At 39.2% G+C, this 25,596-nt stretch overlaps 2 protein-coding genes across 3 annotated transcripts in view; both read left to right on the top strand.

Annotated features, from left to right (window-relative positions):
- Positions 1-3,756, top strand: part of LOC140936259 (scavenger receptor cysteine-rich type 1 protein M130-like) — a 33,050-nt gene extending 29,294 nt beyond the window's left edge. For both annotated transcript variants that reach the window (XM_073385700.1, XM_073385699.1), the window contains exon 16: positions 94-3,756. In XM_073385700.1, the coding sequence (XP_073241801.1) occupies positions 94-395 (302 nt within the window). In that variant the 3' untranslated portion in view covers positions 396-3,756. The remainder of the gene's footprint in view (positions 1-93) is intronic.
- A 2,242-nt stretch (positions 3,757-5,998) lies between these two features.
- The window catches only part of LOC140937114 (nephrocystin-1-like), a 28,813-nt gene continuing 9,215 nt past the window's right edge, over positions 5,999-25,596 (top strand). The window contains exons 1-15 of the mRNA XM_073386646.1: positions 5,999-6,216; positions 7,640-7,713; positions 8,265-8,325; positions 8,965-9,039; positions 13,603-13,664; positions 14,589-14,675; positions 15,692-15,782; positions 16,498-16,592; positions 17,555-17,624; positions 18,593-18,662; positions 18,887-18,926; positions 20,576-20,621; positions 23,911-23,995; positions 24,782-24,873; positions 25,449-25,524. Coding sequence (XP_073242747.1) covers positions 6,133-6,216; positions 7,640-7,713; positions 8,265-8,325; positions 8,965-9,039; positions 13,603-13,664; positions 14,589-14,675; positions 15,692-15,782; positions 16,498-16,592; positions 17,555-17,624; positions 18,593-18,662; positions 18,887-18,926; positions 20,576-20,621; positions 23,911-23,995; positions 24,782-24,873; positions 25,449-25,524 — 1,108 coding nt within the window. The 5' untranslated portion in view covers positions 5,999-6,132. The remainder of the gene's footprint in view (positions 6,217-7,639; positions 7,714-8,264; positions 8,326-8,964; positions 9,040-13,602; positions 13,665-14,588; positions 14,676-15,691; positions 15,783-16,497; positions 16,593-17,554; positions 17,625-18,592; positions 18,663-18,886; positions 18,927-20,575; positions 20,622-23,910; positions 23,996-24,781; positions 24,874-25,448; positions 25,525-25,596) is intronic.

Raw genomic sequence — 25,596 nt, forward strand, 5'->3', positions numbered from 1 at the left:
GGCACAACTCTGACCCAGTCTCTCGTGCTAGCTCATAAAGACCTACGGTTAATTTTGTTTAACTGTGTTTATTTCATGTGTCAATCATTTTAGTGTCACCTGCACCCCCTCAAGCGTCCAAGAAAGGCATCTCAACGGGCGCCATCATCGCTATTGTGGTAATTTTAGTTGTCGTCGTCATCGTTATAACTGGTATTGTCTTGTACAAGTACTGTCGCACTAGAGACCAGTCCTTCCAGTTCGCCGTGGACGGGGAGACCCTAAGACCTACTCTTCGCAACCGTATGAGGAAAGTGGTCGGCAAAAAGAACGCGTCTAATATGTACTACAATCATAGCTCAGAAGAGATTAACTTCGACGACAGTAAACCGTTCGTGGATCACGATGAGCTTTGAGGGACATCACGTTAGGCCAGATTATATATAAACTTTTTCGCTGGCTTTCTGCTAGGAAGACGTTCTTGGATTAGTTAAGTCCTGGATTCTCAAGAAGTCAAGACCTTTGGGTGAGAATAAGTAATTAATCGTAAGCGAAGAACCTTTCCTGCTTACTAAACTTACTAAACTATCCTAAAATCGTCGGAAACGCTCGTTTGACATTTAGAAAACACTTGGACGGTTGATGGAGACTTCTTTTGTTAGCTTAACCCGCAGGTCCACACTTTGGAAGTTCTGTTAACGGTTAATGTCCCTTTACATTGTTTTGAAAACATTTTTTTTTCTTTAAATGAAAGAAAAGAAGGTCAATGAAGTGGAAAAGGATATGGTTACTAACAATAACGACCTACTGTTTCACTTCAGTGCAACAATAATGACCCTTTGTTCTTAAACAGTGGAAAGGTGATTTAGATTGGTTAATGCTTGAGCTCCTCAGCCATTTTAAGTACAATAAGTTTACGCTCCGCGCAAGGTGAATATTTTTAAGATGGCCTCGATGCTCAGGCATTATTCTATAAATAGATAGCCTGAAAAAAAAGCCTACATTTTTCGACACCACCACTGGTTTCCTAGCGAAATGACGTCTGAGAAACGAGCGCAGAAATTCCATACTGATAACAGGTCACTACCTAGATCTGGCATGGGTGGGGGATTTTGATTGGCCGAAGGAAATTTCCCACGCGGTACGACCAATCAGAAGCAATACCCAGATTTTTGTATTGACACGTCATCAGTATGGAATTTCTGCACTCGTTTATCAGACGTCATTTCGCGGGGAAACCAGTGGTGGCGTCTTGAAGTGTCAGCTGTTTACTCAGGCTAGCTACGCGCAAAGACAATATTTTTAAGAAGACCTCGGTGCCCAGGAGTTAATCCATAAATAGAAAGTATCTTTAGAATGTAATGACAGTAATGATTTTAATCCCTGGTCAGGCTAGCTTCCATACATACATTTTCATTCGTAATCCAGTTAGCGTGGTGTTCGGCTTTTTAGTTTAGTAGAAAATCTAGCATAATAGTAAAGTTCTGGAACCGAAAACAGACAAATAGGCCATTTCCGAGTTCCAAAAACTCTCACTTTCAAAACAAGGCTACGTGAACAGCTTTTCTTGTTTCATGAAAATATAAAATCATTTTCATTTTAATGGTTTTCAACTTTGTCTCGCATTGAAACAGAGGCTTGGCGAAAATCGGAAATGACCTATTCAATGAATATTTATTCCTGTTGTCTGTGACATTTTCGCCTCTGATTTCGCTAGTGAAAGATATCGAAGGCGATCCGTCCTTTATTCATCCTCGGTGGATCCAGAAACAGTTACTTGTTCTCTTAATAGAGTTTGAGTGCGGTCATCTAGTTATGGATTTATTTGTGTCCTAGCCTGAAAAAACAACCGACATTTCGCTAACCACCTTCGGTTTCTCCGCGAAATGACGTCTGAGCAACAAGCGTAGAAATTCTATACTGATGACGCGTCACTACCAAGATCTGGGTAGTGCTTCTGATTGGATAGAGCAAAGTTCAACCAATCAGAGGCACTACCCAGGTCTTGGAAGTGACGCGTCATCAGTATGGAATTTCTGCGCTCGTTTCTCAAATGTCATTTCGCGGGCAAACTGAAGGCGGCGTCCAGAAATGCTGGCTGTTTTCTCAAGCTATTTGTGACCTCGCACTTTCTTTTTCTGCAAAGATGTAAAACAGCAAAAAACACCAAAAGGAAACCTTAAAAGTCACCCGAAAACTCAGAACAGCTGTTACTTTGTGTCAACAATTATATGCTTCCATTTACGTCTACTCTTGCGCCTTCATGGCTGTTTCACTGGTCAGTATCAAGAGAGGATAAAGCTCATTTCTTGTCAGTATCTATTCTTTGTATTTGTAAGTCGTTAGATCGCGCCAAATATGGCGTGCAACGCGCACTTAGGATTAGTGCATTGAAGGGAGGAAGTGCCCTCATGATAACAAAATTGCGCGTTTGTTATAACGTTGTTATAATTCCTATAGACGACGTGTAGAATACGAAAGTAGAGAAAGAGTATCCCCGTAAGTGGATTAGTTGGGAGCTTTAGCAACGACGACAGCGACGGCAACGAGGACGTCAAAAAAGCAATAGGTTTATTTATTACGCAAAACAACAACTTTACACGTGCATCACGCTGTTTCGTACATTTCTTTACCGTCCTTGCACGACTACGACGTGAAAATTCCTAATTGCAAGTTTTATGAAGGACGTAAACAAGCGACGACGAATCTCTTTCTCTCTCTAAACTTGAGTGCGGTCCTCAAGAAATCAACTCCAGGGAAATTTCGCCTACACTTGCCATTTTCAGCAAATTGGAATAAACTCGACAAAGATTGAAAAAACGGGAATTCATTTTAAAACGGACGTTTTCGCTGCCGTTGCCGTCGTCAATGCTAAAGCTCCCAAGTAAAGGCACGCGGGGAGGGGGAAGGGGGGAGGGGAGAGGTAGTAAATATATTTGTTAGTATAACTTTCATTCATTAATGGTACAAGTTGAGTTATGGTCAATAATCATAGGCCAGCCTACCAAGGGCGAAAAATGTGTCGTTTACTTTATTGGTTCAGAAGCACAAGTCTTCAACGAAAACAGTGCCTTCTTAGAGGCCAACTAACCAGGTTTTGTTGACGACCTAGACATACTCTTATATGAGTCTAACGTTCTATTGTCTCATTAACTCTATCATGTACTAGCCTGATTCTCAGACGTCCGATGAGGGAAGCGAAGGGACCGCGAACGACCTCGGACGTCTGAGAATCAGGCTAATCATGTACGCGATATTTCTGTTAATTGGGTGTGGTGTATACTATGATGCGATTTTTGCGTGACCTTAAAATGATTACCCAAGAACAAAACAAGAAACGAACGCCGCAGTCATTAGAACCAACTTTCGAGGAACCAAACAATACTACGCTTTGACGTCATTCTTTATTCAGAAATATGATTGGACAATCGAATGATGCTTTTTTTTTTTTTTTTACTATTTTACGGTTTTCTTTGGCAGGACTGACGACAAGCCTTGCCTGATAAAACAACTGAAAAACACTTATTCAAGGTCATATGAAAATTGCTCTGTACACTATGTGAACAATTATCTATGGTAAACCGATTTCGGTATAAACACAATGTTGTAATCAATGTATTACCGGTACTCGATAGTAATAACACTAATGATGAGATTGTATCTCAAGCAGAATTTTGCCTCGCGAGGCTTTGTCAACAGGATGTCTAATTTTTGAGCCTTTGCTAGAAACTCAAGGGTTTGACCATTCAATCAGAAACCTCCTCAGTGGTACGCTCATGTGGTACTATTTGTGTCTTCTTCTGTTTTCTGTTAAGTGTTTGGGGCGTTCTTCGGACATCTTCGGCAATGGTCGGACCTCTTCGTTAGTCTTCGGAAATTTTCGACAGTCTTCGGGAATCGTCGGTAGCCTTCGGAAAGCGTATGAAACAATCTGGAATTGTCGTAAAATGGCCGAGAACTCCTTGATATACTAAACAAAATGATATTGGCCTTTTTGGAGCCGTTTTTGCTTCTTTCTGAAAAAAAAATTTACTGTTTCAAGGAACTTTATACTGTTAGAGTTAAAATGCCTAAAATTTAACTGTTTCATGTTACAAAGCCAAAAAATGAAGTGTTTAGTGTTATCGAGGTACTCCCACGTTAAGACCCTGTTAAGAACCTTCCTCCCCCCGGCCAACCTTTATTATACTTTATTATAGGTTGTTTTCCCATACAAATCCTTATATTTCGAATGTTACACAACAATACCGACGTTCGCCGATGCTCATATTATTTCGAGCTTGGGCTACCTTTGTTTTAAGTTAAAGAAAGAATTTAGATACACAGTACATTTGTAGTAAACAGTTTTAGAAAAAAATATTGATAATAAACAACAACCTAAAATTTAACCGTCAGCTGTCAAAAAAGGTTATTATTTATTTTTTACTGTCAACCGTCAAAAATGCAGAGTAATTCAGATCTCCCTATTTCAGCTGATCTTCACGGACTTTTGGCTCCTGACGAGTCTCTTCACTTGAAAAAACAAGCGCCATGTTGTGACACTCTCTGAGCATTACAAGACCTTACAACTTCGCTATATCTTAAAATACTTGGAAATTTTATATGCGAAATGCCCAACCTCGTCCCTAGGGCGCTTTTCCGTGGCATTGGAGGGAAAAGGGAAAATTAAGCGCCCTGGGGACGAGGTTGCGAAACGCCAAGGAAACCTCCAAAACACAACAGTGAAATATTAATTTATACAGAAGTCAACATTTACTTTAACTCTTGAACTAAATTTTTACTAAATAACCGTCAACCGTCAAAGCTACAGTACAACCCCATTGGGACCCTTTAACTGACCCTTCATGCATGTTCTTCTTTCTGTTCCTTCCGTTCTTCCGCTTCTTACTCAAAATGTTTTTAGATTCGTTCGATCCGTACGGATACTGACGATAGTAACAGTCCGTATGCTTGATTGATACGGATTGATCGTAAAATTTTTCTCATTCTATGAGCCATAAACCCAACCCGAATGAAATGTAACTTTAGTCGTTCTATAAGCCATAAACCAACACAACGCGCGCTCCAAATGTGACATCAACAATGAATAGTACATTTAGAGCGTACTTCGTTGGCGATGGGTCCGGGTTTTTTTCTTTTTTTTTGCTTAGTTTATGCTCTTAAAACTAGAAATATAACGTTTGAAAGTCGATATGCAAAGCACTTAATTATTTAATGTTAATTTGAAGCGCGGTTATTTTGGTTTATGGCTTATAGAGGAATATTACTTATGAAGCGCGCTTGTTTTGGTTTATGTACGGAGTGACGATCCGTCAACTTCTCTTAAAAAATCGACTTTAAAAGAAGAAGTAAACTGTTGAAGACTGAGAGATATTTATTAATTATTCCAAGAGCCCGAATGGGCCCTGAGTCAATAGCCCATGAGGCCGGAGGCTAAATGGGCTATTGACTCAGAGGCCATGTGGGCAAGAGGAATAATTGTTTTAGTAAAATCCAACTAGTTGGTCAAATATCGAGAAAAGACAACTTTAGCTAGCAAAACGCGATTCAGCTGCCATTGTTTTGGTTTTCAAAGCCGGCGCTTTTCGCTTTTCGCTTCGCGTTAGTGGGCTATAGCATATAGCCTAGTAGTAGCTCAACCAATCAGAACGCAGCATTGATAATCGACCACTAGTTGGATTTTACTAAAAAGTATAATTAATCAAGTTATCGCAGAAATATCAAGGGTGAAGTTCACGTATTTGTTAGGCTGGTATCCAGGGTTAAGCCCCACCAACAGATGGTGGAGTAAGCTTGGAGAGAACGGAACAGAAAATACGACGAGATGGTTTATCTGAAATGGAGAATGCCATACATAGCCTGTGTACAGACGTCCCCCCTCCCTCAGAAAAAATCTCTTCTGGGAGGGGGAACGTCTGTACACAGGCTCTACAGGGAAAAAAAATGAACTTCGAGTGGCGCGCGCGCGTTGCTGGGATCCGGGCCGTGAAAAGTTCGAAGAGTCTGGGTCGAGGTCAAAGACAAAATGGCGGAAACTTCGATTGCAAGTCTGCTGCATCCAAGCTTTGTTTTGGTTTAGTTTCTGGCGGATTTCACCTACTCCTGTCACTGAGAAAACTTTAATTATAAGTAGATTTATGTCACCAAGTGACAATGTCTCTTAAAGCAGGATCCCACTCATCTAAAAAAGGAAGCTTTGGATCTCTGCTGAAAAGAATAGACTCCGTTTCGAGCCGGGTAAGGAAAGCTCATTCATTTGTATAAAGATCCGATCCGGGGGATTTCCAGTCATCCTTATCGATATAAGAAGAAACAGTGTAGGTAAACACTTCCCCACCGCGGTAAACACTTCCCCACCGCCCTGCTTACGCATGTGGTCACAATGCTCTCTGTTCTCATACTGCTCCTCATAAAAAAGACAGCTGCGAACAGGCAGTACACTGTACATAAATCGAGTTAAAACATTTGCATAACAAATGAAGAAGGCCATACGATCGGACATTCACCACAATAAGTATTTATCAACATACCCTAAAGGGTAAACTGTCGGTACAGCTTATGCAATAATGTGATGAGTACTGCATGCATGGGTTAGTGTTCATGAGAGTTTACAGACAACTTTTTCTTCAGAACTGTGTGTATGTTGCAGTTAATTTTTTATCTCAGGTAATTTTTCTTTTTCTTTTGTTTTTGAGTATGGTAATGTATGCTTATGAAGTCGAAACAAAGGAAAAATAAAAATTACCTCAGATAAAAAAAAAAAAACTACAACATCTACATGATCGGACTGTTGCATTTAATATCCCCACCCCCGGTTGAGAACTTACCTCTTAAGATTAAAGAAAATTGCATTCAGCCCTGAAGACTTCCATAAAATATGGGTTTACTCCCTAAAAAATTGTGTCTACTCCGGTGTGTACCCCTGAAGAATTTCGTGAAAATTGAAGCTTAAACCCCTAAAGAAATCCTCAATTTTTATAACTTACACCTAAGGAATTCCATTGGTCCTCATCCAGGGGAGAAGGGTACAAAAATATTAAATCCATTATGCATTTGTGTAACTTCACTATTCACAGCAATTTTTGGCAATGACTATTAGGTATGCGTCCACAAAATGCTAATAGAACACTCAAGAAGGAGTGAAGGCCTCAGTAGGTGCTTTTATATATCTTGCAAATTTAGTTCTAATTGAAATCTAAGACCTCTGGAAACCTTAGACCTGGAAACCTAAGCTTTGTGGGTGTAAGACTCCTGTAATCCTAGTAGCCAGAAAGCTATAGATCCCCCCCTAAATAAACGCTTATCATAAAAATAAATAGATCAATCATCCCTTGAAAAGTATTATGTATCGATAAAGATCACTCAGTGTGTATTTATGTCAAGTTTTCTGCTATTTATTCTTCTTTTCTGATGGCCTCCATTTTGCTTCTCATAATAAATGGGGAAACAATTTTGGACTGCTACTCAGAATTTCACAAGTAAGCACGCAAGGGGCAACTTGTAGGAGTTGGGCTGTTGATTTAGCAGGCAAAAAATATCTCCCCGAAAGGTGAATGTTTTTGCAGCAACAATTAAGAAAATTATATGGATCATGTTCTCTCAATGAGTATCACAGGGGTTTTATTTCATTATGTAATCATATTACTTTCATTGTTATTAGGTTGATGAATTCTCATCTCACTTGGATGGCTCTTCAACAATAACATCACCAGAGAGAAAGCAGAAATACCATAGGTAGGTTTTTTTTATCTGGGGTGCAAAATAAATTCCTGGGCTGGGCTCAAAAACAAGTATCAAATCAAATAAAAAACAACTTATCATGTCAGTAATATATTTTCATTAAATGAACAGTGGCATGCCTTTTCTTCTGTCACATTGTGCTAAAGAGTGAAAAACAATATTAACTTTGTTTTTTGGTTATATTTTTCTTTTTGAAGATGAGGATTACTAGTTCGTTAAAGTCAATTACTTCATATTTCTTGCTACTCTAATATCATTCTAAGTTTTAAGGTGTCATATCAACTATGTTAGTTTTTAAATTTTTATTTATTATTTATTCTTGACTTACAGTATTTCACAGTATTTATAAACAGTCTGCTAAACACTAGCCTGCTATGCAGATGTTCTTTGGGCTTTGCCATATGCTTTCTTTCTCCATGAATGAGAGAATTGCATGACCAGCCAAAAGAACGCCTGCATGGGAAATCAAGAAGTATTAACAATGTCATTTTGATCTGTGTATGTAGTTCTTGAGATATTTCAATAAACCCTTCTTCTTGTTTCAGCTGTTATAAATTACAGGAAGAAATTGAATTGCTTTCACAACAGCTCTCGAGCCTCACAAAGGTGAGAGTGGATTTAAGCCCCATATGTTTTATGAGTTTAGAGTAGAGTTAAGAGTACACTCTGTTTATATAAGAATTTATTTTATACGATTATTGAGGCTGAAATTTGCAAAATTTTAAGAATATTTAGGAATAACCCAAGGCTGAGAATTTGAAAAAGATTTGGAAATCTGTAAATACAGTACATTTTATGCTCTTACTTAACTGTAGAAAAGTATTCCTTTCACTAAACGGGAAGAACACTGGTAAGTGAAATCCTGATACATTCTAAAGTGGAAAATGCTATAAGCTATAATTTATAATATAGAATAGTTCAAGAATATTTTCAGCCTAAAATCAACAAAAGAATAAGAATATTTAAGCTGGGCCGGAAAAACAACATTCTTATACAAAAAAAGAGTGTATTTCACCACCATAATTCACATTTAGCCTAAAAACCCTTGCCCATTATCCCAGATATCCAGTGACTAGATATTGCATGTCTTTGAACTTTATTTTGCATCATTTGAAATCACGGTATACTGTATTTAAATTTTCTAGTTACCTGTAATTGATTAAAATAGTTAATTGATACAAAATTGATCAATAAAAACCGAAAAAATTAATTTCAGCAGTCATTTTTGGTATCCTTTTTTCTAAGGCTGACTATGATGGCTCTAAAGAAAATTTCAGTGAACAGAAAAGGAGAGGACAGCAAAAACTGGATAAATTGAAGGTACAAAATGTAATACTTAGTAGATGTCCATGAATTTCAAAAGTAATCAAAATATTAATGTATCACACAGTCTACAGCCATTGAGCAGTTTTCAGTTACAGTTAATTGCGTTGACGAAGGAGATGCTTCCTAATTGAGTTGTTGGCTGTTCTGTGTGTTTGTGGGTGTCCTGTGCATGTTTCAAGCACAAGAAATCGAGAAAAGAGGCCGTCGGTGTGTTGGTTCCAAATCTGCGCCATCTTGAAATGTCACAATAGCATCCAGCATGCCGAGCGTGCCATGCACCATTTTGGAGCGTTCCCGTTCCCAGTGCGTTTCGCAACCTGTGGATCTTGACTTCCACAATCTTTTCTTTTCTAAATCTTTTGTACATCAAAGGCTGATCAGGGAAGTATTCACTATTCCTGGAGCTTTTGAGATGCCTGATATCCAAACAGCGTATTCTATCATATTACTCAGTGTGCAAACAAAGTAGTGTCCGATAGCCCGGTGCTAGTGGATTTTGCCATCAGGCTAGTGAATTCTGTTTTTCACTTGCCCGACGGGCAAGTGATGTTTTTTGAGGAATTCAAATAACAGAAGAACTGTGAAATCAATTCTGCTAGTCAAAAAGTTTTTGGGGCTAGTTGAAATGACATCTGGGCTAGTAAATGGTAGCTTCAGCTTGCCCGAATGGCACCCTTTTGCACCCTGTTACTGCTGTCACAAATCCAGTGCCTAAGGCCCTAAGGCGACACACTATAATCTATGATTACCGCTAGTTATTAAAATCTTATCGTGTCGGCATGAAAAGCTATTCAATATAGTTTGAAGATAGCCTAGGTAAGGACACTACCTGACTGGAGCAACATACTTGGAATTGGCCTTACAAGAGAATATGAGTATGAGTAACTTAATTTACCCACATACTGCGTTTGAATGAAAGCATGTTTAAATGCAAATACGCCAAAAACATACTACTAATAAAATACCGTAATTCCTCTATTAAGCGCCCCCTCCTCTAAAATAAGCCCCCTCCCTCTAATAAGCCCTCTCTTTTGAGGGGAAGAAAGTTAATTACTCCCCCACCCCCTCTATTAACCCTACCTCTCCCGTCCTCCAATTATTCTTCACTCATAAGTGATAGACTGTAATCAATCACGACTGTAAAACTTCGTGTGCACTGATCCAGGATGGTTTATGTACCAACTGGAAGTTCGGATTTGATTGATCCTTGGCTGCATGACCTCTATTAACCCCCCTTCCCCCCCCACCCCCCTCAAATGAGCTTGAAGTAGATAAATAAGCCCCTGGGGGGCTTAATAGAGGATTAAATAAAATGGGTGAAAAATTTATTTACAGAAAATGCTAAAAATATAATAAGTAAAGGAAAAATGAAAAACTAAATGTACGGAGAATACAACTGCTGCAGTCAAATGTGGTTGATATAGAGACCCGATTTTCTTCAGCTTTTGTTATTCCACTGTTTAGCAGCCGGAAGGAATGTAACATGTAGGATGTTCTTGGTCTAGGAAGTAAAAGCCCAAGGTTCCCCTAAGGTTGCAATCAGTGCTTCTTTGCAAAATAAACATTTTCCAAATATAATTCGGCGCTTGATCGTAAAAACTGCCCTTTTAATGCGTCGATGTTCCAAGTCAGACCTTCTTTGCTTGCGCAAGCATGCACTTAATCATGCCAAATACCCTGTTAGCTTCTAGGGACAACTTCGTGGATATATATGGTGATGCCAACTGTCTTTGATATTTTCATGCTCTTGAGAATTTCACCGTTTGGAGTAACTGTATCCCTTTTCCGACTTATTTTGTTTGTGAGTTGTTCTCTGAATATTATTGTTTTGTTTGTTTGTTTTGTTTTGTTTTGTTTTGTTTGTTTGTTTTTTTTTCATATATTGGGGTTAAACTTAAACTGCCAGATTTTAGACCATCTTGTACTAATGAGATTTTAGTGCTCCTGTATAGTCAGGAATACCGGCTATCTCTCTGCAGAGTTTAGAGTGGTCAGCATCTGATTTTAAAGTTGAAGAAACTCCTATATATAACTAAAAGGATTATAAAGAAAATGGGTCCAAAGGTTGTGCCCTGGGGTATGCCTATTCATCTGAGGCCATGACGAATAACTGTGGCGCAAAACGATACGTTGCGATCGAGCAATTAAAACGCTCTGAAACATTTAAGAAGAGAAAAGGTTTGGTTTTATCAACCGAGTTGCTAAGTTGGATTGGCCGCCATAGGGAGATAGAAAATGCTAACGTTCCTTCGTCAGAGCGAATTAGGGGATTGTGGGTTGCCTGTGGTTTATATATAGAATGTTGGAGCCATGTTATTGGTTGAAACATGGCAAGGTGAAAAACAAGAATGCTGTATGATGTGGTTTTTGTGGTAAATACACTGTATTTTGAGATAAATATCAGCGATAAAAAATCACGACGTTTCGACCTCTCCGAGGTCATTTTCAAGTGTACAAAAGTTCTCTAAATTAGCATAAATAAGTTAAAAACAAGTCATAATAGATAAAAATGTGGTGAACGCTAAAATGTGGTAAATTATGTAAAAATGTAAAAAGTGCTAAAAATATTTATAAAGTCAAAAAACAATGGAAATAAAACAATGTTAACAAGAACTACTCTAAACAATATAATATACATACATTATATATATATAATAAATATTTTTAGCACTTTTTACATTTTTACATAATTTACCACATTTTTATCTATTATGACTTGTTTTTAACATATTTATGCTAATTTAGAGAACTTTTATACACTTGAAAATGACCTCGGAGAGGTCGAAACGTCGTGATTTTTTATCGCTGATATTTATCTCAAAATCGATTTCTAAGAAACTACTTATTAATACACTGTATCTTAGAGATATTCAACAGATTCTTTTGAAATGTACTGAATGTTTATTTACTTGATACGGATACAGCTATACCCGCCCTAGGGCTCTATATCTACTTGGCCCTGTCCGCCGTTATTATGGACTAGACATTGCCCAAGGCAACTTTCAATTTCATACTCGATTAACATACACATGGCAAACCTCATCTGTTATGATTAATAACCCTTTTTCTCGATATTAGCCAGAAATTTGCATAGCCTTTTTCCTTCTGGATTCTTCTACGTTGCTAAAATCAGGAGTAAACATCACCCATCTTCCGTTTTTAAACTCGTGTAATGCCATTTTGGTCTTCCACTGAAAGTACAGCACGTTGCTCAAACCTGTAAAGACTGTTCACTTGGCCATGATTCTATATTTCTGAAATGAAGTAAGATGCAGACGTCTTTATTTCATACGTACGAGGTTTGGAAATTTGTTTTTCACCCAGTTTATGTTTTCCATATAACAGTGGTTCTAGTACTACACATTTGCTGTAACTACACTACACTAGGTGTTTCTGAGGAGTTAGAATTGTTGATGTATACTTTTCTCGGGGCCGCGGGAGGGGGGGTGAACGGGGGTTTAAAAAAGTATTAATCCCGTATTACAACAAACAAAAAATTACGCTTCTCATTTCGTCACTTTTTTGTTAATGATTTGATCAATATCTTACATTGTATGTGGCAGATATAGCATGTTATTGGTTGACTTGAACGTTAACGGATCGCTTCAACTTAAAAGTTTCATTCCTGAATCGACAGGTGAACGGTTGCCTTTAGTTTCGGTTTCAGATGACTCATGTCTGTGTTTCAAATGTAAATTCGTCAGTCATAAAAATAAAAACAAATTTGTCTTTCTTAGCTTAATTTTGCTTTTCTTCTGCTTAATTAAGCTGATCTTGCCCAGTAAGATATGTCTACACGAGGCCGTGTAAGTTTGTGAAAGAATACAAAGTTAAGCGGTTACAGTTTTTGTCCAATCGAAAGTGCTCGTTACGGTTCTCTTCGTAAACAGTCTCCTGAAGAGGTAAATTTGTAAATGGCTAAATATCGCTTGGCTAAATATATTCTTGTGTTGCGGCAGCCCGTTAGTAGCCTTAATTCCTATCTTGACAGTCGCATTAACAACAAAAAGCTCCTTTGTCAACGTATTGAATATTGTTAGCATTTGTTGAAATCTTATGTTAATTTTAATGGTTGTTGGTTTGGTTTAAGCAATTAGCCTATAAATGTTCTACCAATTGAGGTACACTAAATCGCGCGGATATTCAAGATTTTTATTTGAGAAAAGACAACATAACGACCAAAATCTATGCAAAATTGCATTCAATATGCCTTATGCAGATTTTTGTCAGTTAAATAAAAAAACGATTTTGCAGCCTTGAAATAATGACGTTTTTAATTGAAACTTTTGACAAAAGGCAAAGAGGCATTGACGTCAAACTCACTTGACCTTTATAATAGAAATGAAAAAAATATATTCAAATTAGTGTTGAAGCAAATCGTTGCAATTTGTAGACGATTGATCAATCTTGTTACGAACCGTCTTGTTAATTAACAGGCTAGTCGTGGTAATACTGAGGCCCGCCAGCGATGTACCATAATGGTATAACATACTTTGAAATTTATAAATGTATGCGTTGTATTACTCCTCTTGATCGATATTTCTGTCAAATTGCCAGAGTAAACTGGACAGAATTTCTGAGCAGTTGGAGCCAGATGAAGTTGAAGATGATTATTTCAGGTACCGAATTTGTTGCGCGCGATTTGCTAATTTTTTTACAAAGAAGGTGACAATGAGCTCGAGGGAGCATTTGATTAGGCAAACGTTTATGTCTTGGAAGTGCTAGGACGAGACGGCAGTATTTAAACGACTCTACATTTGGGATTTATTATTTTTTAGAAGTTTCTTATCTCGTGTTTACTGCCTTTAACACATTTAAAGAAGTTTTTTTACTCAATTTGACATACCCAGCCTTGAAAACAGTACATAAATGACATAAGTGATCCAAACCAAAGTCGATACAGGCGGTCGTTGAGTCTTTCCCGCGGTTTTATGACTCGGGCTCACACTTGTTTATTAATGAAATAAATTTTCTATGGTTCTTAAGTTTGGTCTTTTACCTCCCATCGAAAAACGAACTGGAAATGAAGTCTCGACGTGCAACTTAGACTATTTTTTACTTTGTACAATTGTGTAATTTTGGTTTCAAGCGGCCATTTGTTCCCGACTGTAGCAGCTATATGCACTTGCTTCAGTCATTTTAAATAATTTTGATGAGGCAGATATTTCTTTGCATCCCGTATTGCCCGTTCCAGTCGTTCAAATTGTAGAGAAGGCGTCAAGAGATGTGACAACTACTTGCCGTGCTCCACTAGTTGTGCCTTCTTGCAACTTTGCACTGACTTGCGGGGATTGGAATTTGAGTTTAGTCGAGAGACTATTTTGGTTCTCTTGATTTAAGAATTAAAAAATAAATGAAAGAACAAGATGCAAGACCAGCAGTAGTCAAGTAGGCGGGTTAAACAGCATTTTAAGGCCTAGGGAAATGTACGTTTTAAAAACTAATACAGAAATCGAAGATGCATCGGCAGAAGGCGATGAAAAAAGTTGATGACACTCTGAACTCAAGTTTTTAAATTTTTTGTCTGTTTTTCGTGCGCCCAGGCAGATGCAGGCAGGAGACGTCGGAGCTTCCAACAGTGATATAGTAACGGACAAAGCTGAGGATGGCGATACACACGTACAAGACAGGTTTGTTTGACTATGAAGTTTACAAGTAGCCTGCGTAGCAGACGCTTGGAATTGATGGGCGGAAGAAAGAACGGGGCGCGCGAGGGAGACACGCAGGGGGAGAGGGAGCGCCTGTCCGAGAAGCCCACGAAAATCTTTTCCCGTCCGCTATCCAATTACTTGGCAGCGCTGCGTTCTCTCTTACGTTCATTATTTCCAAGCGCCTGCTACGCAGGCTAGTCTAAAAGAGAAAAATTGATTTCTATTCAAGCAAATATAAACCTTCTTCGCTGGCGTCATTTTGGCTTGCCCGCCACGCACTAGCCTACGCGACATGCCGGGCGATCGAAAGCCGGGGAAAGCGAAAGGGGAAAATCGGGACTTTGACGGCGTCTTTAGGGATAGCTGCCTGAGAAAACAGCCGACATTTCGCTATGCCACCACTAGTTTCCCCGCGAAATGACGGACAAAGCTGAGGATAGCGGTACACGCCAGCAAGACAGGCTTTTTTGACTATTAAGTCTGCAGGAGAAAAATTCAGTTAATGAGGAGCCTCCTTTTGCCTGACTTTATTTTGGCGCGTCACGCACCTGCCTGCGTGACAAGTCAGGCGTTCGAAAGCAGGGGAAAGGAAAGGGGAAATCGGGACTCTTGAGAAATAGCCTAAGAAAACAGCAGACATTTCGCGACGCCTCTGCTGGTTTCCCGCGCGAAATGACGCCTGAGGAACAAGCGCAGAAATTCCATACTCAGTTCGATAATCCTTCAGTAGGCAGATCTGAGTACTGCTTCTGATCAGTGGATGAATCAAATTTTCAACCTATCAGAAGCACTACCCAGATCTGAGTAGTGACACGTCATCAGTATGGAATTTCTGCGCGCTTTCCTCAGGCGTCAGTTCTTAAGGAAACCAGTGATGCCATCGCAAAATGTCGGCTGTTTTCTCAGTCTACTTCAAGAAATATCATTGACTTATTTACCTCTAAGTAGTAGCATTTTTCCTAAACCGCGTTGTGCTGTTTCATTTGTACAAACAGCGATGAAGGTGATGACGATGACGATGAAGAGGAAGATGAAGAAGATGATGATGATGAAAGTGAAGATGAAACTGGGACAAACATTATCATGGTGAGATATTGAGAAATATAATTTCTTTTCCAAAGTAGTCTCTTCCTTCTTTTCTATTTGTCCTCCGTTGGTCAGTACGGTCCTGGTGCTATTGACCGGTAAATTCTAACTCAATGCGTGACTGGTCCGTTTTGTTCTGTTTGGCCTTTTCATTGACGGATCCAGACCTTCAGAAAAGGGGGGGGGGGGGGGAGGGGGGGGCGGACATCCAGACCCCGACGGGGGGTGGAGTGGTCTGCAAAAAAAATTTTTCTTCCATTCGGGCCTCAGCTTGGTCTAAAAATAAGGGGGGCGGCGCTGGGCCCCCTCCTCTGGATCCGCCACTGCTTGATAACGTGAGGAGAGGTGTTTCGCTGAAGAATAAGAGACTCCTTGCCCGTGATTTACCGACAACAAATCTTCCGAGTTGCTGAAGGCCGGGCGAGCAAATTTAGATACTGCACCCCAGTACGCCTCGTATCCAAGGGGGTTGGGAAGGGGGGCAATAACTTTCTTCCTAAAAAAAACGGGAGGGCGTATCAGAGAAGAGGGGGGGGACTTAATAGGTGATTAACAGTATTTTAATCGTTTTCGGATACACCAGCAATCGTGTGATTATTGCTGCTGTTTGCTGTTTATACACTATAATAGGCATCAGTTCAAATTGAGTTCCCGTAAAGTTTGCTTGCAGTTTGTGTTGATATTTTTTCTTTTCCTTTTGTTAAAAAATCCTTAGGTTCGTAAAGTCGAAGCTCTGAATGATTTTAAAGGCGAGCAAGATGGTGATTTAAGCTTTAAGAAGGGCGAGATTTTAACAGTCATCAAAACCAGGTATATATAAAGTAACGAAAAAGAAAGAAAAAAAAAAAAGCAAAACAAAAATAACACCCTTGGTAAGCCCGGTTTCCATATAATGGTCCGGATCGTTTTGATCGCTCCACTCGTCCCAAACAACATTTTACACAATTGCGGATTCACTGGCCTCCACATAATGGCCTCGATATGCCTCTGTGTGTCCGCTGTCTGCAGAAAGAAATCATTGCTTCAATTGGGTGCGTTGAATTCTGGGAAAAATGATGAATGATGGAATAGATTTCCTTTGCCCCGATCATCTTAGAGTGGTCTCTATGATCGCTGACAATTTTTTTTTAACAATCTCCGCTATCGTCCGAATAGACCTCAGTTCTTCTATCCAGACGATTACTCGCGCCTCGATCTTTCAGATCGTCCCGCCTCGCGCCAAAGACGTTTTCATATGATCGCCTGCAATTATCCAGTAGATAGCCCTATCCAACAACATATATTGTCGATAGATGTAGAATCCATGACCTTCGGTTCAGAGAGGTCTTGGCCATTTTTTAAACTGCCACTTCAAGATGGCGGATCCCGTTGTGAAGGACTGGTAACCTTTGTGGTAACCAGGATATTCTTGGAGGATAAGCTACTACATTAAGGTTTGGGGATTCGACCAGGGGTCAATGAATAAGGCGTTTTGGGTAAAATTAGAAATATATAAAATATAAGCACGATAAATAATTAACATTTTGTGAGAATAACGTAAGAACAGCTTTGCTCGCGCAGTTTGTATTTGTGTTTGTTTCGAAAGTTGAATAACGGTCTCATAGTTGTTAACGCGCTTAATGCGCATCCATGAATTGATGGGGGTGATTATTTAAAGAAGGCCTTCACAAGATAAGGCTCTTTGGGTTACCAAATACCTTTTGTATGGCAACTTTTGCGCAGTAATGAATTTCTGACTTTATACTTATTTTTTCATTTCGTGTGCATTTCAGCGAGGATGGCTGGTGGCAAGCGGAAAACGCTGCAGGAAAGAAAGGAGTTGTGCCGAAAACGTATCTTAAGGTAAAACTATTCAATTCATTATTAAGTAACGTTCATGTCTCTGGTCCATTGTACCTGGTGCTTGTTACTTGGAGAGATTTCTCTTTTGGTCTCCACATAAAAACGTAAATGAGAGATTTTGAACAAAAAAATGCAACTAGGCGTGCATTTCTCAAAACACCCTAAAACACTGTAAGAGCTTTCGAGCCCGGAAAATGTTTTTTTCCATCCATTTCTTGGCCTTAAGTTATAGTGCAAAGTAGACTAACGTCAACAATTCGTGACACTGCAAAACAGTCGGTTTGTTATCTCAAAATTGGTTTTGTAAGGCCCGAAGTAACGGCGAGATGCTATCGCGGGAAGCGCGTAGGTCAGGGAGTGTGTGGCGTCATTTTCGCGTTTCTCCCCAGTCTCACTCTCCGTTTTCACCCTCACACTCCAGACCTTTCCTTTAAACACTTGCTCGCCCGTTCTCACCCTAGGCAGAAATGCGGACTGGTTTGCAGTCTAAATATTCCGCTGTGATTCTGCAAACGATTTTTGCGCACTTTATATATTTCTCGGGACCGAAATGTCTAGAACATTTTGAGAAATGCACCCCAGTGCCAAGTGTTTCCCTCTTCCCCGGTTGACCTGCACCGTTCCAAACCTCTTATTTCATTTGTCCCCTTTGATCTTCACTTCGATTGTTTCAAAGACAATTTGCTAGTCAGTTTGGTTGTTAGTGCCATAGACTATCGTGTGGGATGCTGTATATCCCCAACGGGACCATTATTAGGGGTTTAAAAATAAGAAATCAATGCCTTCATTTTTAAACGACTAGACATTCAATACTGAGTACATCATGCTAAATGCATTAACACCTAAACAACGACGTTTGTTATCACATGTTGCTCCACTAAAGTGATGTTCAACTTGGTTAAGTTTTTCTTTTTTGTAGCCCACCCTAGCTCTTCATTTTGTTCTCTAAATCTTGTAATTTCATTTAGATTCTCGAAGAAGGCGAAGAATCCTCTCCAGAGAAAACACAACAAGAGGAGGCCTCTGTTGACAAGAAAGGTTTGTACTTTAATTAAACATGTCTTTCCGGTGCACCAAGATTATAGGGAGCTCAAGCAACCTCTACAAGGACAGCAACGAGTTTTGTAACTGAGCAAAATAACAGCTCTGCGCGTGCGTCATGCTTTTTGGTACATTTCTTTTACGTCGTTGCCCTTTTATGTCTCAAGTTTAGTAAGCTTTGTTTAAGCCAAACTATTTTCAATTATTTTTTTTTTATTTAGAAACAGCAGATAAGCCTCCAGAGCTTTCAAGAAAGAGAAGGTAAACAGAGACTTAAAACAGCTCGCCGTCAGCCTTTCTGGTATAGTAAATACGGTAACAGCAACAACCAGTATAATACAGGTCATGTATATAACTTCCACCAGGATTTTAGACCAAGTCCATACTGATCCGGATATTTTTTAAACTGCATTACCATATCTTTTTACAAGAATCAGTCTTTCGTCCACATGAAATCAGTGAATCCGCTCACCGTTGCTCACCGTAGCTTTCGCCTATGTTCACAGGAACTGGTTTTGTGTCGGTGCGCTATGATAGGTCTGTTTTGATTGTCATAAACTAAGTTTCCGATAAAGAAGTGAAACCAATTGAAAAGTGGGTTGGACTCGTTTAACGCGCGTAGAATCCTACTTATATTTTATTTCAGTCTTCAGTTTTAGCTAAAATTTCGTATGGTTTACCGGTGTATGCAGCCTCCGTACTGTGCAGCAGTTCCTTCGCAGATGTTATAAACGCCGTTATATATGCTATTCTATAGATATACACCTATTTCAATGAAGGTTGCTTCAGAGAAGAATGGTGCATGATGCATGATCCATGTTTCATAGCTTACGGTGCATTATTGTAGCAAGTCTAGTAAATTATGTACCCACAACGAGCCTAGAAACCTAGATAGCAAAGGCTGCTGACGCTTCTATGCTATGTCAGCAGAACGTTAAGACAATGTATTGCAAAACACTGAATCCTAGGCCTTTTAATTTAAGGCAGTGATTTGAGGTTAGGTTTTTCTCTGTGGTAATATGCAAATGTTGCAAATTTTCAACGAGTTTGCTGGGCGCGTGCACGTGGAAATTTTTTGAGTTAAAAAAAAAAATTCAAGGTATTTGTTTAATTACAATAAATAACTTAACATTATGCGTTCATCTATTCTTGAGGCAATTTTTTTAAAAACTGAATAAAAAAAGAATATAGCGTTGATTTGCTTTATTGAAATAACCAGCATTCTGGCCCATGCAAAAGCGCAGCTTAATCAGGCGGTAAAAGCCTATCCATTTGATGTTGTTAAAAGAAGAGACTTCTAATTTCTTACTGTGAGATTTTAAGAATTTTAAAAATGAAATTCTTCAGCTCGCTCATGCTTAAGATTTTTAGCAGCCAGTTGACTTGAAAGCTCTCTTGAACACCTTCTCACAAATGGTCTCCATTATTTCAATGAACGTGAACAAGACTGAACTTCCCGCTACGAAAGGGTTTACCATGGTGCACTGCAGGCTGTGAAACATGGTTCACGGGAGCAACCTTAATTGAAATAGGTGTATACGATTTGCTTGAAAAAACAGACAGTTCCATCTCCAAGAAGATTAGTTTCCTACCTACTCATCCGCTGTATAATTTGTTGCCCAGAGTTAACTTCAAAACGTCTGAGAACTCAAACAAGCCTACTACCCTGTGTTAACAGACTGTATTTTAAATATACTTTTACTTTTTAACTAATGATATTAAACATGTAAATATAGGTATGTATTTTTACTTGTATATTCAATAAAGACATTTATTATTATTATTATTATTATTATTATTATTATTATTATTATTATTATTATTATTATTATTATTATTATTATTATTATTTAAACTTAACCATTTATTTCATTTTTTTACGTCGTGTTGTGAACTGATATCATGATCAGTGGAAAGGAACTCTGGGAAAAAATATCAAAAGGTACAGCGCAGGAGGTGGGTCTATATTTGTTATTCTCATTTTATGTATCTTAGTCTTCCGTGGACCATTTCCTCATTTTGTGACATGATTTCTGTCCTAGACTCCAGTTTCCCTTCCTCTTTAACGGTGATTGCGCGCCGTATTTTTGGCCGGGCGAGCGATGAAGAATCCTTCTATCGCTCTCTCGCTATCTTGGATGACGCAACGGAAGGAGAGTTAGGGCGAGCCATCTTTTACTTGCTTCAAAAATGACGGCATAACGCGATCGAATTTTTAATGAGCGTTCATAACAAACGCACGTTTGTCATGCTCGCTCGCACGCCGCCGAACACGTCTTGTGGAAACGTGAGTGATTATAACCAACCACCTTCGGGAAACCTTAAGAAGTAATCAAACATTTCTCCATTCTTTGGACTCTCATTGATATTATGAGCCTGGGTACAAGCAGCTATTTTCTTCAGCTGCCTTATTTTTGTTTTGTTTGTTTATGTTATCAAAAAATCGTATTCCTTAAACAAACGCTGAAAAGCGTTAATTTAGATACTACATAAGTGAGCTGCCAGTTGAAATCCTGATGTTCCGTAGATGTGAAAATTTGCAAGTTATAGACCTCGTGTGAAAAGATTGAGAACTCGTTACACTCGCATAAGTAAAAGGCGAACTTGAAATTTGTCATTTTCGAACGTGGAGCGCGCGCGCGTTATGCGCAGGCCCTTTAATTGTGACGTGTAATTTTTGGTTCGATTCCCTACTGCAAAGATATCGTTTCTACCTGTGCTTAATATCGCTGGTTTCCGCTCTACACTGCTGGGATTTACCTTCGTGAAAAATGGCATATTGCGCTTCACTTGGCATTTCCACAAAGGTAACTCTTTTCTGATCATTGTTATTTTTATTTTTCTGAAAAGGAAGCATTTAATTATAGTTTTGCTACTTCTTGTCGGAGACCTTTTTAATCTTACTAAGCGCTTTCCCTTGAAAACAGTTGAAAAATGATTCACGCTTTTCGTACGCTTTTTTTTTCGGTAAAAAATTCTTCGTCTACCAGTATTGTCCATATATCTTGCTTTCGGATATTATAAGGTTTCGTATGTTTTTATTTGCTTATGTAAATCTAAATTGTCTATTTCCCACGCATCAATTTCGATGATTAAAACGGTCTTCCATTTCTTCTGCATATGTACTATTAACTCAACTTTGAGCCACAAAACAAAATACCAGATGGTTCGATATATGAGTCGTGTTTTATGACGGAAGTGATATAAACTTTCCAAGCTTTCAGTGAATCAGAAAAGATGTTATGGTTAATTCGGCGTTGATATTATATTTTAATCTGTTACAAAGTTTTTATTATGTTTCTGAATCAATATTGCACAACATCAGTATATAGCGTGATGTATATTTTTTCATTATTAGGCGATGCTGTATTTTTGCAATTCAAATTGCTGTCTTTAATTTTTATATCAGGAAATTATTATTGCACAGTATTTTAGGGCGTAAAAGCTTCACTTAAAGAGCTTCAAACCGTTAAGAGTCATCTTTTGTTACTGTCATTGTGCGCGGTGAAAAGCTTCAAAATTAAAAGCCTTTTTAATCGCTATAACGTAAATGACTTTTTAGTTTAGGCGCAATAATTCAAATTGAGTAGTTCGGACCACAATTACAAACGTTGAAGGATTTGATATTTGCGTTGTTGCCAGCTCAAAATGCAAACACTTTAAGATAATTTCGTGTCAGCTTTTCTGAGTGCATGTCTTCACCGATTCGGATATAACTGATAGTTTTGACTATCAGTTAAAATTGATGATAGAAAGTATGCGAAAAACTGGGTTTTCAAAGTTGAATTCATATATTCCAAGGTTACCGAAAAGTTGCCAAATACAAATCTTAAGATCGTTTCAACTTGTGAAAATCTTATCACCAGAAACAGGCTGCAGTCGTGTTAGGGTCATAGCCGGGTTTTGTGTTGCCTTGCGCTGCCTCCACTCGCTCCTCGACAAGAGAGACTGCGATATACACGCCAGCTGACACGAAATGCGTGGCAAGTGAATGGAAGTATTTCTCTTACGTGCGGCAGGATTAGCTCAGTTGTTAGAGCGCTGGCCTGCAGAACGGGCTCGATTTCCGGGACCAGACCATATTCAGGGTCTTAAAATAACTAAGGATAAAGATACTTCCTTTGTCCATCCGATTGCTAGACCTTCGCTTGGCTCCTTTATGTGATGACCCCCCCCCCGGGGGATACTCAACCAAGTTTTATCCGGGGGGCTCCACCCCAAGGTACAACCCCTTACCCTTTTATATACCATTTTTGACAGAAGAGGTACCCCTTTCGTATACCGGCTTCTGTTGACAAATGGTGCCCCTTTCACGTACATGCCTAGTTTAGAACTTTGCATCCCTTTTAAATGCTGTAAATACACTGTCTTTTAAGTTTGAATAAATCACAAAACCGGAACAATTTCTCAACTTTTTCACAGCAATAAAATGCATCTGTTTGCTCTTTTTGCCTTTTAACAGACCGAAATGAAATATTTCCCCACCTTTTTTATATACTTCAACCAGTAAATTCCGTAGCTTTTCACATAACGTCAATGACCAAGTAAACGCCCACTTCAAAATAAACACCTCTTACCTAGTAAACGCCCCCTCTAAGCTCTACGCCCCACTCTAATAAACGCCCCCTATGAGAATTACTCCAAAATGCTTGGATTTAGCAAAAAGGAGCAAAATCATTCAATGCGTTCAGTTTCATTCTTGATTAACGAGGCTTTGCATGTTTCATCTTGTTCTATGTCAAGTTCAAGTAAGGATAGACTAATGATGGCAACACAATAACACTGAGCGAAGATTCTGACATCGAAGAGCGATATGGATCTCTAGACGGCCTAGACCTATCTATCGATGGATTTTTTTATTCCGCTATTTTTACACTCTCTAAGTTTTGTTGAGGTTGTTGCAGTTATGAGAATAAACGCCTTTCTCTTTTAAACGCCTCCTATCTATTAAACGCCCCCGCCTGGACCCCTAAAATTAAATAGACGCCCCGGATGATTATTAGGTCATTAACGGTACCTAAAGCCTAAAAAAGGTACCCCTTTCGGGCGGAGCCTCCCAGTATAGGTCATTATAGGAAGTACCTTCCCCCCCGGGGTGACCATAGAAATGACGGTCCCCGGGGACGTAACATAGACGTAGCACAGTAAGTACCTACTTGCCAAATACACTGACACGGGGATTTTTTAGGGTTCAAGCAGTTAGTCAGTGATAAACATATTGATAGACAGTCTCTTCTTCTTCCAGACAAGTGCCACGGATGTGCTGAAAGCCATGGGAGCTATGCCCAGCGGATTCCGATCGACCACTCTCGGCAAAATGGTAAAACAAGGCAAGTATCTTAACGTTGTTGTGATATGAGAAACATTGATTGGAATAGATAACTTTTGCTTTCGTGTCAGTGTTTGTCCATCAGTAATAATTATAATGCTTTAATTATCGTCTCTCCATCAGTATGGGGCTTTTCAGGGATAACGAAACAAATAATTTAAATGGATAATAACAAGGTTAAAAATCCCAACTGTTAGGAGGCGAACCAGTTGGCTATTTTACTAGCGTGGCCGAGAATTTGAACTCGGGACTAACGAGAAGAAATCCGGCTAGCGGCCAGGTGGGGACTTCAACTCGGGGCCCCCGAATTACAAGTCGAGTTCAGCCCCCTCACCGCTCGGTCACGCTGCCTCTACTAGTATAGGGTACTAAGAGGGTCTTGATATCACTTGCAGTAACCACTAAAGGTTCTGTAATATTAAGCATCGAATTTTTAGCTATTTAACACCGAACACCATGAAGATGGTCAACTAACAGTAAACTTGTGGACCCTCAATTGAGTGTTGAAACCCTTAACTTATATTTATTTGGTTCTTGTTTTGTTTTTGTTGCTGTTGTTGTTTGCGACTTACGGTAAGTAATTTTAAAGAGTTTTAGTATCAGAAACCTCTCGTCATTCTTCCCCTGTATTGTGTAAGTTGGCTCAGCGAATACTTATCTAGTGGAAAATTAGGTGAAAGACTGAATGAGATCATTAGTCTAGATCATTAGTTCTCTCTGTAACGTGGCCTATTAGGCTCGCTTTGGCTGTTACGTGGTTGCTAACGTAACTGATGATTCATTGCAGAGTCCTTTCAAACCAGCTCCTGGGTGATGCCAAAACTAAGCCGGTCCAACGTAGCTTATAAGGATATTTCATGGGATCCCGTCACTAAACAGGTAAGAATGGCAGTGGTTTGACTCTGATGTGCCGGATGTGAGCTACTCACTGGCGAAAGCCGCCTTTCTGGTTATTTAGATTTCTGCATTTACACCTAATGGCCAAAAACAAAAAAGCTAAACAGGAATTAATTAGCCATTCAGATTACGTTTTGATATTTTGATCATTCTGGAAACACTTATTGCAGTTCGGTATGATAATAAGCCACTTCCGAGTTCCAAAAACCCTCACTTTCAAAATGAGGCCAAGTGTACAACCTTTCTTGTGAAAATGAGTTTGATTTGCATGAGAATGAAAAATCATCTCCATATCAAAGGCTGAGCACTTAACCTGGTTTTGATACAGAGGCCCGGGGGAACTCGGAAATGGCTTTTTCAATTTGACTTGAGAGACGGTGTTAGCCAAGATGTTATCTGATTCATACTTTTGTCAGACCAGATCCCTGAATGTAGTGGGCGCGCCTAATTTAATCCTATTTAGCTTTTTCAATTCTCTTTTTTTATTCTCCTATGACAACGTGTTTGCAATAAGGTGTATACTAAGGGGTGACGAAACAAATATTCCTTCTTCATAGTTGCGACCGAGGGTGGCAAAAACCAACCGCATATTCCAGGTGCTGAGCGCAAGAATGGTACCTTTACCAGGAGCAGGTTAGTTGACTTGCGTAAACTTGGAGTTGTTTCAGTAATGTTGATCAGCCGGTTGAAGATGATGTTACACGA

This window comes from Porites lutea, chromosome 5, assembly GCF_958299795.1.
Source record: "Porites lutea chromosome 5, jaPorLute2.1, whole genome shotgun sequence".
NCBI lineage: Eukaryota > Metazoa > Cnidaria > Anthozoa > Scleractinia > Poritidae > Porites > Porites lutea.